At 39.6% G+C, this 13157-nt stretch overlaps 1 protein-coding gene across 1 annotated transcript; it reads right to left on the reverse strand.

The window, feature by feature from the left end:
- Positions 1–5135: 5135 nt before the first annotated feature.
- LOC107574039 (tripartite motif-containing protein 16-like) lies at positions 5136–12037 on the reverse strand. Its single transcript, XM_016260512.1, has 9 exons — positions 11393–12037; positions 10840–10935; positions 10526–10759; positions 8717–9061; positions 8164–8259; positions 7850–8083; positions 6231–6390; positions 6062–6109; positions 5136–5861 (listed from the first exon to the last, which is right to left on the reverse strand). The coding sequence occupies exons 1-9, from the start codon at positions 11963–11965 to the stop codon at positions 5350–5352; spliced, it is 2298 nt and encodes a 765-aa protein (XP_016115998.1). The 5' UTR covers positions 11966–12037; the 3' UTR covers positions 5136–5349.
- Between the last annotated feature and the right edge of the window lie 1120 nt (positions 12038–13157).

The raw sequence follows: 13157 nt of genomic DNA on the forward strand, positions 1-13157 counted from the left end.
GGGTGGGCAATTAATTTTCCCAAGGGGCCACATGAGAAACTGGGGCGGTTGTTGAGGACTGGACCAATACACTTGTGATGAGTGGAGCAGGGCCGAGAGCCGTGGGAACGGAGCAAGGCTGTTACAACACTTAACTCAGTTCTGCCCAATATATTACATCTCTTTATATAAAAAACAGTAAGTGAAAGATTACAATGAAAATGTAAAATCTAATGAACATTCACAAAGAGTTTTGAAAATGTGGATTTTTTGAAGTTCCAAAAGCTAGCATTACAACTTTAGACAAAAAGCAAGTATTTCAAAGACCAGCATCACATTAACTTTATATAAAAAGCAATAAATGCCCATTGGTGTTTGTTTGATTGTTTTACCTGGGTTTACTTGTCAAGTGAGAGCGCAGACGGCTCTGCATGCGGTACTCGAATCGCCCTCGTGGTACTTTGATGTGATTCAGCATTCGTCTGTGCAGTGCTGCTTTAAAGGGGTCATATGATGCGATTTCAAGTTTTCCTTTCTCTTTGGAGTGTTACAAGCTGATTGTGCATAGATAAGATCCCTGAAGTTGCAAAGACTAAAGTCTCAAAACCAAAGAGATATTCTTTATCAAAGTTAAGACTCTGCCACGCCCCCCTAAAACGGCTCGTTCTAACACGCCCCCACATATCTACCTCACTATGTGGAAATATTAGCATAATGCCGCCCAAATGTGCACGCAGAGAAAGAAGGCGTGGTTTCAGTAACCGCAGTTAGTGTTGAAGCAGCCATGTTAGCCAAAAAAAAAAGCAAATTACCCCTTAAAAACCGTAAGGTGGTGCTACTCTGTTAAAAAAAAATGTAAGCTCCGCCCCTCACTTCCGGTTCTGTGGCTGCGGTTCTGAAACTGCTGGTGCTGCAGGTCTGCAGCTGGATACTATTGGACAGTTCCAGTATTGCAGGTTTTGCTATTAGTAGAGACGCTCCTGCTAAACACTAATGAAAGCTGCAGATTTAGGTAATTCATACACTTAATCAATCTGCATATCAATGGCTCAAGCCTCCATTACTAGCTCTAAAATGAGTGAAAGAGTATTTTAGAGACAAAAACCTGATAAATAAAATATTTTTAACAATTGTTTATGTATGGAGTAATTTGTGAACGATAACTATAAAGATAACGATATTAGCGTCCACACCAGCGAACGATATCGTCTGTTTATTCTAAGCGCACGCGCGTCTGCCGCTTTAAATTCTTGAGCTTGTTACAGTAGGATGGATTCTGATTGGCTGTCAGTGTTTTATCGTTCATCAGCTGGAAAAAAATTGCTTTGAAAGTGATCACAACGATATCGTTCCTCTGTATCGTTATCATTATAGTTGTGGTGTGAACTATGCTATTCTTTAATTTTGAGAACGATATTTAGAACCATATCTTTATCGTTATCTTTATAGACTGGGTCAGCTGGCCAATCAGAGCAGACTGCGCTTGTCGGAAGGAGGGACTTTGTAGAAAACTAAGCGTTTGAGAGAGGCGGGGCATAGAGGACCTACAATAATGTACAGTATTTGAAAAATAATGTGTTTTTTGAACATTAAAGCATGTCAACATATTCACCAAATACACAAAATAATGATCTTTAAAAAAGCATCATATGTCCCCTTTAAGTCGAACACACCTAATATGTACTCATATTTTCATCGCTTTGAATGCTGTCTGTATCCCACCTTCTCACGCGCCATGATTGGTCGATTGTGTACAATGCCAGCACATTATTGGTCAAACTACTTTTCGTTCATTACCTTCAGCAAGTAGGAAAACAAAGCTAAAACCTGGATATTTTAGACGATACATGAATCCAGGTCAGGACGTGTCCAGGAAAAAGAGGACGTATGGTCACCCTAATGCTGTATAGTAGGGATGTATTTGATTTTGGACACAGCGCAAGACTTGTTAGGTCAGATAAAGGAAACATCTAAACTGCTTTGGTGTGTGAATAGGGTTGGAAAGCATTACTACTCTATGCTCTGTCAGTGTTTCCCAATCCTAGTCCTTTAGTACCTCCAACTCTTTCTCTCTTTTCCGACTCACCCATTTGAGTTTCTGAGATGTCTGTACTAATAAGCTAACGAGTTAAATCAGGTGGGCTTGATTAGGTTGACATCTAAAATGTACAGTGCAGTGTAGGATATCAGACCGAATCAGACAATCTAAGATTTGGTCAAAACATGGTTGAAACATTAGGAGCACAAAAATTCCACAAGAGGCCCAAGACAACAGGATGTCATAAATCAGACCCTAGCCAGTCTGAAGCAAGCCTAAACCACTCTTTCACAGAACAGTTTTCAACATTAACACAAAAGAACACTTATTGACAATTCCAAGGAGATTTGGAATTGTCCAAATTTGGGGTAAGTTATCAAGAATAATGGTCAAAAGAGATGCACAGCGTGACTGTCACATGGAAACATGTGATAGTGATCACAAGCTCTTCGGATTGACTTTCCCCCCCACCTCATGACAAAGAACAGACTTTCAGAGATTCCTACAGACCTCTTAATCTCTGGTCTTCATTACATATTAATGGTGGAGTTCCCTTTAAAATCTTAAATGATTCCCTTTGAGCTAAATTGACCTGTTTCCCTTACAGCAGTGTCTAGGACCAGGGTTGTGAAACACCGCTATACGATAACTGAGACTAAATGAACATGCAGTATTGTTGACGAAAAAAGATGAGACTAAAATGTAGTTAAAAGAACAAAAACTTAACCAAAACACTTTTATTCTTGTTGAAAAAAGTGGAGCCAAAACACTTCAGACTGCTGTACAAGACTGTATTATGCGAGCGTTCGTGTTTGTCAGGGATCTCGACTATTGTTCGCTGATTGTAACGTTACTTACACAACCTCTGTGTGGCAATAAGTCTTTGTTGCTATTGTTTTAGAAGAGAAACATTAATGCAATTTGGTATTACTATTAGGAATTTCTCTGTTATAATATTTGAGAGTAGGTTTTGGTTATGCCAGTTTTCATAACATAGACAGGCCGAGTGTATATCTGAAGTCTTCTGTGTTTTTTTAGTCTCCAATTGATATCCTGTGATAAATCTGAACACTAGATGAGGTCAAATAAACCATGCATACCAGTCGATATTCTATTGATTTCTGCTTATTGGTGAAAGAGCAACTTCTATAACATAAATAAATACATTTCCCAAATGACAACAATCATTGCAGTTAAAATTGAGCAAAATTATATTTTTTATTTGTATATATTTATATTTTAACCATTATACAGTAAGACGAAAATGTGGCAAGTTTCCACTGACTAAAACCAGACTAAAATGCTCAGATATTTAGGCCTGGTTTCACAGACAGGGCTTAGACTAAACCAGGATTAGGCCACAGTTCAATTAGGACATTTAAGTCATTTTTATAAACGTGCCTTAGAAAAAAACATTACTGGCGTCCATCTTGAGACAAAACAAAGGCATTGCTATATTTTAAGTGATGCAGTTTTTGCCATCATAATCATGAGAAAGTAGAAAACGAGTCCGATTGGCAGCTTGTTTTCAATAAAAGCCGTTTTTGGATTAGCAAAGTTCTGAAACTTGTAGTATGTTTTTATCGAACATGTGACATTAAATTTTGAATTCTCGTTTAATGACCCCTTTAAATAATTACTGTATTCTTAAGTCATAGTTCACTATAATTCTTAGTGATTCTGATGTATATTACAAATGGATTGTATTATCAAATGAACAATATTGTGCAGAATTTTGAGACTTGTATTTTAAAACTATTACATTTCCAAACATTTATTTTGCATTTAATTGCAATTAGAGTGAATGTAGTATGCATGCATTACATAGTTTTTCAGGTAGCTTTGCAGGTGGGTTTCTTGAAGCGTCTTGGAGACGTTGTCACAGCTCTTCTGGATTGAGTCTCAGTTTGTTCTGGTGCTTCATGTAATCTCGGACCACAGCCACTACTAACAGTAATACCTTCGTGACCGTGCTGATCTTGCTGGATCGTGACAATAAGGTAAGACTAGTGATAATGGAAAATACAGTTATATGGACAGTTTATAGTAAGTACATCACAACACTGAAAGTTGTATCTGGAAGACCAGATAACATATTATACTGGAATAGGCTACATAAATGTTTATTCAAATTAACATATGAATATTTGTAAACAATCACCTGTAAGTCATGACATGTTCATGTTGCGTGTGAAGACAGAAACCGCACACACAAACACGCAGTCAATATCCAATCCTCATGTTATCCCAAAGCCAGCCAAGCGTATGTAAGAGTCTACAGGTTAGTTTGTATGTCGATATAGCACGGTAAATACCATTGGTCATGATTTTGGTAAGCAATTATTAAAAAATGATACAGTAAAGCAACACAAAACTTACCACAGTGGTACTTGGGGAGATGTAGAAGAAGAATTTGCAGAAAACTTTAAATTTTTTTATTATTAATTTTTAATATTCAATTCCAACATCAAGTGTCTCAGGCCAAAACATGCATAAGACATTTTACAAGCCCATTGCAAATGTTTAATTGAAAGTTTAATACATTACATACGATTAAACAATAAAATACCATTAAAGAAGTGCCTCTGTAATGTGTTTTTAAAACCATGCTGAAAATAAGTCAATGTTAGTTGATGCTACCTGTCTAGCTAATGAGCTTGCTAGTGCTAAATTGAGGCAATTTTTAAAAAATAAACTCCAAATATTTTTATTAAAGAAAGGATGTGATGTTCAGAACATGGTAACTACAGTAATTATCAAAGTGGGAGGTTATGCCCTCTGGGGGCATTTGGCCAGGGGTGTTTTTACAAGGTTTGAGAAGAAAAAAATCATTATGAAAATCGAATTATATTTTCCTTATTGGTTATTTTGGGAAAATCCCAGGTATTTTGAGCAGTAGGATTATATAAAAAAAATGCTAATATAAAATTAAATGATAAAGTAGCCTATGTAAAACTGTAAATAAACATTAATCTATGGGTACTTTTTTACGTAAGTACATAAAAAAGCAAGTACTTTTGTACTTTCACTCGAGTTAAACTGAGTACTTTTACTTTTACTGGAGTAATATTTTATTATACGGATCAGTACTTTTACTCGAGTACTTGATTTGTGTACTTCGTCCACCACTGGTTTTAATTGAGTAGTTGTATTGCGTCCTCCATTTAACAGTTATTTATGCTTTTGTGTGACTTGGGTTGGTTCCAGTGAGGTAGGACACTGTTTATTTATGTCCAGTTAATTTTTTTTAAAGAGAAAATAAGATACTCTGTTACTGATCATGCAGCTCAAAGCATTACGGGTAGAATTACTCTACAATCTCTTCTGATTCATCAGCACAGTTTCACTGATGAGCCATAATCAACAAGAAACCCAGGATAGAGCGTCTGAGTGAATGCGGTCTGGACTGTGTGGATGAGACTCATTGTGTCAGAGACGCTGTAGAAGGACAGAGTTCCTGCACTGAGATCCACAAACACTCCTATTCTACTGCTGGATACTGCAGGGAGTTTAGTCACTATGTTATTGTGAATGAATGAGCATCTGGAAGGAGAGCAGGACAAACTCCAGGACTGGTCGTTATATCCAAACACACTCTCATTACCCAATCCCTTTGTGCTGAGGCTCTTGTAGGACACTGATATCAACACACTCCCACTCCACTCGATCTCCCAGTAACAGCGTCCACACACACTCTCTCTACACAACACCTGAAACACATCAAATCTGTCTGGATGATCAGGGTACGGCTGTTCTGTGTAAGTGTAAGTAATCACGCTGTTGCTCTCCGACAGACGGAGGTATTCATTCACTGTGTTCGGATCCAGAGAGAGCCGACGGGAGTCTGATGGAGAGAAAACACATCACGGGAATTATGCATCTGTTTGATCTTTTCATGCAGCTGGACACTTCGTGTTCAGATGAGCAGGTGTCCTGCGCGAATCATCATTTACACGATCAATGATAAAACCCTTCTTTCAGCTTCTACAGGAAGAACACGAACACACTCCGTGAGTTTTTCTGCTTGTTTTCTTACTGACTTACATCGTAGGAAGTCGTTCCTGGTTCTGGGAGCAACGTTGGTGAGTGTTTCTGTGGACATCAACAGACATGAACAGTGTGATTCTCACGAGCCATTCCTAACACATTTCTAATATGATGTTCTCCCTGATATGAGCTGATGATGGACTGGTTTGAATCTGCAGGACTTTACCTCTGTCTGAGATCTTCTTGAGCTCCTCTTTGCAGAAATCCTCCAGTCTGTCTCTCAGCTGATGAACAGATTCTCTCAGAGCATCAGAAGAGACGAGAGAACTGAAGAGATCGTCATTTACGTCTGTAGATTCAGGAGGAGCTGAGAGAGACTGGAAACTCTACAGAAAACAGACAATTTACAGACAAGTAGACTGCCTGTCGCTGAAACTTCACGAGGACCCTAAGGACATGGTGGCCAGGACAGATTTCTATTTGTTTTCAATGCGCTGGAGTATTGCTAATATGTTTGGGGTTGTCACAATCAAATCCATTAATGTACTACTGGAAAACAGTTATGGAAAAATAAAAAACTCTTTTTTTATATCACCTGAAGCAATTTTGGAGAACATACACTTGTCTTGTTTTGGAACCATTCGTTTTGTTTACAAAGCTTCGGTACGTAACGGCACTTGCGTCTGTCTTACGAATGTACTGCAAATGCTCTAATAAAGAGCGCAACAGAAATGAGATATACAGCTCTCTGTTTGAAGCGCGTCAGCCACGCTCTGCAGGAAAGTGAGTGAAACAGTGAAACAAACACATTTTTATAAAATAATACGTCATTAATAGCGGTTCACTTCCGCGATTTGGTACGACTGCGTTCACATCAGCTGCGAACCGTACCAGAGTTCACATGAACCGTACCCCAGACCACCCTCTTTAAGCGGACTCGGGTACGGTTCTTCGAGTTCAGAAGACAGCATTCACATCATAAAGACGCTTTACGTCACTGCGTTTCTAGATGTGGCTGGCAGAACCAAAACGTGGTGTTTGGGGTTTTCTGCTTACAATGAGAGTGAATTGTGACCCCCTTCTCGAGCTTTAAAAGGACGCAAAAGCATTCTGAAGAAACACAACTCGTGTCATATATTTCAAGTGTCCTGAAGGCATACAAATGGGATTGATACATTTTTTGGACCTGTGGCATTTTTCTGCATGCATGTTCACCGAAGTGACAGAAAACAGCTGTACCTTTCAAGTTTGTTTGTTACAACAGGACGCTTCAGCAAGACGCAGGATTAATGCATGCTTCAATTATGAGCTTAATTACATGATTTTGGTTGAAGTATTGCGTTTACCTGAGGTAAAGTGTAGTCACAATTTCTTAAATCTCATACTTCCATTACAAGGGTGCATGTAAATCGATCTAGCAAAGTTCACCACAATAGTTGGCTATTCATTTTATTAATAGTTGTCAATTGCAAGTTTAATGGAACTCTTACTCTTTCAGCTGCAACGAAAATAAAATTCTGGCCTGAAATTAAAAATTTAAGATGCATCTGGCCGAAAACCGAAAGGGAATACTTCAAAACAATGCTAAACATATTGTTCTTCGTTCAGTTTTATGCAACAGATTTTTTTTTACTCATTATCCAAATAATGTAAAGGTCTAGAAAACTATTATTATATTGCATTTGGATCTAATGTACGTCTGAGATAACTAAAGGGTATAATTTTCACTTTACTCAAGCGTAAGAAGGTATTGAAGCGGCTTAAAAAGCTACATGCTGCGAACCCCAAACCACAGCAGAATCTGCTCAAGTCCACTCTGAGCCTGTTCTTCTAGATCTCTGTTACCTGCAGGAACTGGATGTGATCCTGTGTGTGTGAAAGCTGCTCCAGCTCAGCGTCTCTCCTCCTCAGATCATTGATCTCCTGCTCCAGTCGCTCCAGTCGTCCTTCAGCTCGACTCACTGCCGTCTTCTCCTGATCTCTGATCATCTGTGTGACCTCAGAGCGGCTGCTCTCAATGGAGCGGATGAGCTCAGTACAGATCCTCTCACTGTCCTCCACTGCTGTCTGTGCAGAGCGCTGTTAGGACACACAGTGATTCAGGCTTCAGTGAGTCTGAACTGAGATTGAGACAAACTTCTCTTCTTCTCCAGACTCACCTTACGAGACTCCACATCCTCTCTCAGCTGCTGAAGATCTTTCTCTCTCTGCTGGAGTCTCTGCTGGAACCTTCTCTGTGTCTCCTTCAGCTGGTGCTGGAGCACACATTAAACTATTTAAGTACTCTCGTTCATGTCATGTCAATTGTACGATTTTCTCTTGCAGATCACAAATAAAGATATTCTGAATAATAACCCTGGGTCTGTCCCAATACAAACACTTGAGAGCACGCGCACGAGACAGAATACAATTAAATTGTATCATTCACAGGCACTACGGAACAGAAACGTAGAAGTAGTTTCTTTTAAAGTTTGAAGTGATATATGTAAACGTTTTTACAGCACTGTGTTAGACAAGTGGACAAGTGTGGGTGTTGGGACAGAGCCCAAATCAAATATTGTGGCACGTCAATAACATTTCACTGTTTATCAGGTTATATGGATTTCTTTAGCACTACATTTATGTCCTTTTTAAAGTTTGAAACTTTCATAGCCTTTTGGAGTCCTAGTAACTCGTGTTTATTTTTGGGTTAACGGTTCCTGTAGTTCATACCTGTTTTTCCGTCCTCTGTGCTGCAGCTGATACAGTGTTGTGGTTTTCATGCTCATATTTTGCACACAGCACACAAATGCACCGTTGGTCCGTAATACAGTACATTTCCAGATGTTTATCATGTTCATGGCAGATCATCTCCTGCAGTCGTCCAGTGGCTTCAGTCAAATTGTGTCTCTTTCCTTTGAAAAATGAGATCTTCTGGAGCGGCTCTTTGCAGAAATCCTCCAGTCTGTCTCTCAGCTGATGAACAGATTCTCTCAGAGCATCAGAAGAGACGAGAGAACTGAAGAGATCGTCATTTACGTCTGTAGATTCAGGAGGAGCTGAGAGAGACTGGAAACTCTGCACAAAACAGACAATTTACAGACAAGTAGACTGTCTGTCGCTGAAACTTCACGAGGACCCTAAGGACATGGTGGCCAGGACAGATTTCTATTTGTTTTCAATGCGCTGGAGTATTGCTAATATGTTTGGGGTTGTCACAATCAAATCCATTAATGTACTACTGGAAAACAGTTATGGAAAAATAAAAAACTCTTTTTTTATATCACCTGAAGCAATTTTGGAGAACATACACTTGTCTTGTTTTGGAACCATTCGTTTTGTTTACAAAGCTTCGGTACGTAACGGCACTTGCGTCTGTCTTACGAATGTACTGCAAATGCTCTAAAGAGCGCTGAAGGCGAACAGAAATGAGATATACAGCTCTCTGTTTGAAGCGCGTCAGCCACACTCTGCAGGAAAGTGAGTGAAACACATACACAAACACATTTTTATAAAATAATACGTCATTAATAGCGGTTCACTTCCGCGATTTGGTACGACTGCGTTCACATCAGCTGCGAACCGTACCAGAGTTCACATGAACCGTACCCCAGACCACCCTCTTTAAGCGGACTCGGGTACGGTTCTTCGAGTTCAGAAGACAGCATTCACATCATAAAGACGCTTTACGTCACTGCGTTTCTAGATGTGGCTGGCAGAACCAAAACGTGGTGTTTGGGGTTTTCTGCTTACAATGAGAGTGAATTGTGACCCCCTTCTCGAGCTTTAAAAGGACGCAAAAGCATTCTGAAGAAACACAACTCGTGTCATATATTTCAAGTGTCCTGAAGGCATACAAATGGGATTGATACATTTTTTGGACCTGTGGCATTTTTCTGCATGCATGTTCACCGAAGTGACAGAAAACAGCTGTACCTTTCAAGTTTGTTTGTTACAACAGGACGCTTCAGCAAGACGCAGGATTAATGCATGCTTCAATTATGAGCTTAATTACATGATTTTGGTTGAAGTATTGCGTTTACCTGAGGTAAAGTGTAGTCACAATTTCTTAAATCTCATACTTCCATTACAAGGGTGCATGTAAATCGATCTAGCAAAGTTCACCACAATAGTTGGCTATTCATTTTATTAATAGTTGTCAATTGCAAGTTTAATGGAACTCTTACTCTTTCAGCTGCAACGAAAATAAAATTCTGGCCTGAAATTAAAAATTTAAGATGCATCTGGCCGAAAACCGAAAGGGAATACTTCAAAACAATGCTAAACATATTGTTCTTCGTTCAGTTTTATGCAACAGATTTTTTTTTACTCATTATCCAAATAATGTAAAGGTCTAGAAAACTATTATTATATTGCATTTGGATCTAATGTACGTCTGAGATAACTAAAGGGTATAATTTTCACTTTACTCAAGCGTAAGAAGGTATTGAAGCGGCTTAAAAAGCTACATGCTGCGAACCCCAAACCACAGCAGAATCTGCTCAAGTCCACTCTGAGCCTGTTCTTCTAGATCTCTGTTACCTGCAGGAACTGGATGTGATCCTGTGTGTGTGAAAGCTGCTCCAGCTCAGCGTCTCTCCTCCTCAGATCATTGATCTCCTGCTCCAGTCGCTCCAGTCGTCCTTCAGCTCGACTCACTGCCGTCTTCTCCTGATCTCTGATCATCTGTGTGACCTCAGAGCGGCTCCTCTCAATGGAGCGGATGAGCTCAGTACAGATCCTCTCACTTTCCTCCACTGCTGTCTGTGCAGAGCGCTGTTAGGACACACAGTGATTCAGGCTTCAGTGAGTCTGAACTGAGATTGAGACAAACTTCTCTTCTTCTCCAGACTCACCTTACGAGACTCCACATCCTCTCTCAGCTGCTGAAGATCTTTCTCTCTCTGCTGGATTCTCTGCTGGAGCGACCTCCGCGTCTCCTTCAGCTGGTGCTGGAGCACACATTAAACTATTTAAGTACTCTCGGTCATGTCATGTCAATTGTACGATTTTCTCTTGCAGATCACAAATAAAGATATTCTGAATAATAACCCTGGGTCTGTCCCAATACAAACACTTGAGAGCACGCGCACGAGACAGAATACAATTAAATTGTATCATTCACAGGCACTACGGAACAGAAACGTAGAAGTAGTTTCTTTTAAAGTTTGAAGTGATATATGTAAACATTTTTACAGCACTGTGTTAGACAAGTGGACAAGTGTGGGTGTTGGGACAGAGCCCAAATCAAATATTGTGGCACGTCAATAACATTTCACTGTTTATCAGGTTATATGGATTTCTTTATCACTACATTTATGTCCTTTTTAAAGTTTGAAACTTTCATAGCCTTTTGGAGTCCTAGTAACTCGTGTTTATTTTTGGGTTAACGGTTCCTGTAGTTCATACCTGTTTTTCCGTCCTCTGTGCTGCAGCTGATACAGTGTTGTGGTTTTCATGCTCATATTTTGCACACAGCACACAAATGCACCGTTGGTCCGTAATACAGTACATTTCCAGATGTTTATCATGTTCATGGCAGATCATCTCCTGCAGTCGTCCAGTGGCTTCAGTCAAATTGTGTCTCTTTCCTTTGAAAAAACTCTCGTGTTGTTCGAGGTGATTCTGACAGTAAGAGTTCAGACACATCAGACAGGACCTGACGGCTTTGTATTTTCTTCCAGTACAGACGTCACACTGCACATCTCCAGCTCCAGCGTAACAGTCAGCAGAGAGTTTGGTCTTCTTCAGTTTCTCCACCACTTCAGCCAGCATGGTGTTTTTAGCTAAAGCAGGTCTCTGACTGAAGCTCTGTCTGCACTGAGGGCAGCTGTAGACTCTCTTCTGATCCTCGAGATCCCAGAAGTCTGTAATACAGTTCATACAGTAACTGTGTCCACACTGGATGCTCACTGGCTCCTTCGGGAGATCCAGACACACTGCACACACTAACTCATCCTGAGAAAATCTGGCTTCTGTCATTTTACTTAATGAATACAGAGAGAGAGACACACAGGAGCTCAACAACACTTCAGTTTCTCTTTTCCCTGAACACTGTAGTTTCCTGCTTCTGTGTTTGAGTAGCGTGTGTGAAACAGGTTTGTCTGCAAGTCTACAGGTCATACATAATAAAATGTAGACTATATGTCAGTATCACACAAACACTCCCAAAATACGAGTTACAGAGAAGCAAGTCGACACCCTTAAAATCTGCAGTATTACACTTGTACTGCAGGACTGAAAACTGTGCATGTTTTCACTTTGTGTATATCTGTGGCTCAGGGTTTTATTGCGTTGTAATGGCATGGGAGAGAGAACTATGTAAAGGTGATTCTCTCAAAAAGGCCACTTGTTTGTGTTGTATAAGGATAAAGAATAAAAGATGATCAAATTCCTGCGGCTCTGTGTTTGACTGACACCGCTAGACATCTATCCAACACAGAGTTGCCATTTAGTGCAACTCAATGTTGTGTTATATCTTGTTTACTTGTGACATTTGGCGTGCTTCACCAGAGGTGAGTAAGTGAGGGAGGGTGTGTCTGATTCAAATCTGTGAAATATGATATATTGAGATTGTGTGCATAGAGGTGTGCGATATTATAATTATTGTTTTAACAGTTCCCGAGCTGACTACCATACTATCCTGTATGTCCCTCTTTGCACAAAAAAAAAAAAACATGGCTTGAGAGTTCTCACTTTCACAGTGTTATGTATGCAGTTACATATCACCAAAAGTCATATGCATGTGCATTTCATCCCCATGAGTTTTTGTCCAGAAACCCGGAAATGTTGTCCAGACACTAACCGTGTTCTTTTACATCATCACTGAGATGTATAAAGCCATGCACATTGCGCATAAAGCTGTCCAAAGTGTGATTTGTGACCCTGGAGCACAAAACCAGTCTTAAGTGTCAATTTGTCAAAATTGAGATTTATACATCATCTGAAAGCTGAATAAATAATCTTTCCATTGATGTATGGTTTGTTAGGATCGGACAATATTTGGTTGAGATACAACTATTTGAAAATCTGGAATCTGAGGGTGCAAAAAAATCTAAATATTGAGAAAATCATCTTTAAAGTTGTTCAAATGAAGTTCTTAGCAATGCATATTACTAATCAAACATTAAGTTTTGATATATTTACGGTAGGACATTTACAAAATATCTTCATG

Source organism: Sinocyclocheilus grahami, unplaced genomic scaffold (assembly GCF_001515645.1).
Source record: "Sinocyclocheilus grahami isolate Dianchi unplaced genomic scaffold, SAMN03320097.WGS_v1.1 scaffold2098.1, whole genome shotgun sequence".
Taxonomy (NCBI): Eukaryota; Metazoa; Chordata; class Actinopteri; order Cypriniformes; family Cyprinidae; genus Sinocyclocheilus; species Sinocyclocheilus grahami.

Bases quoted from the DNA above. Each gene is read 5' to 3' on its own strand.
- LOC107574039 (XM_016260512.1), bottom strand. From the start codon at position 11,965: ATGACAGAAGCCAGATTTTCTCAGGATGAGTTAGTGTGTGCAGTGTGT. The intron at 10,760-10,839 runs GTGAGTCTGGAG...GTGTCCTAACAG, and splicing joins AGGATGTGGAGTCTCGTAAG to CGCTCTGCACAGACAGCAGT. The intron at 9,062-10,525 runs GTAACAGAGATC...TGTTTTGTGCAG, and splicing joins ATCACATCCAGTTCCTGCAG to AGTTTCCAGTCTCTCTCAGC.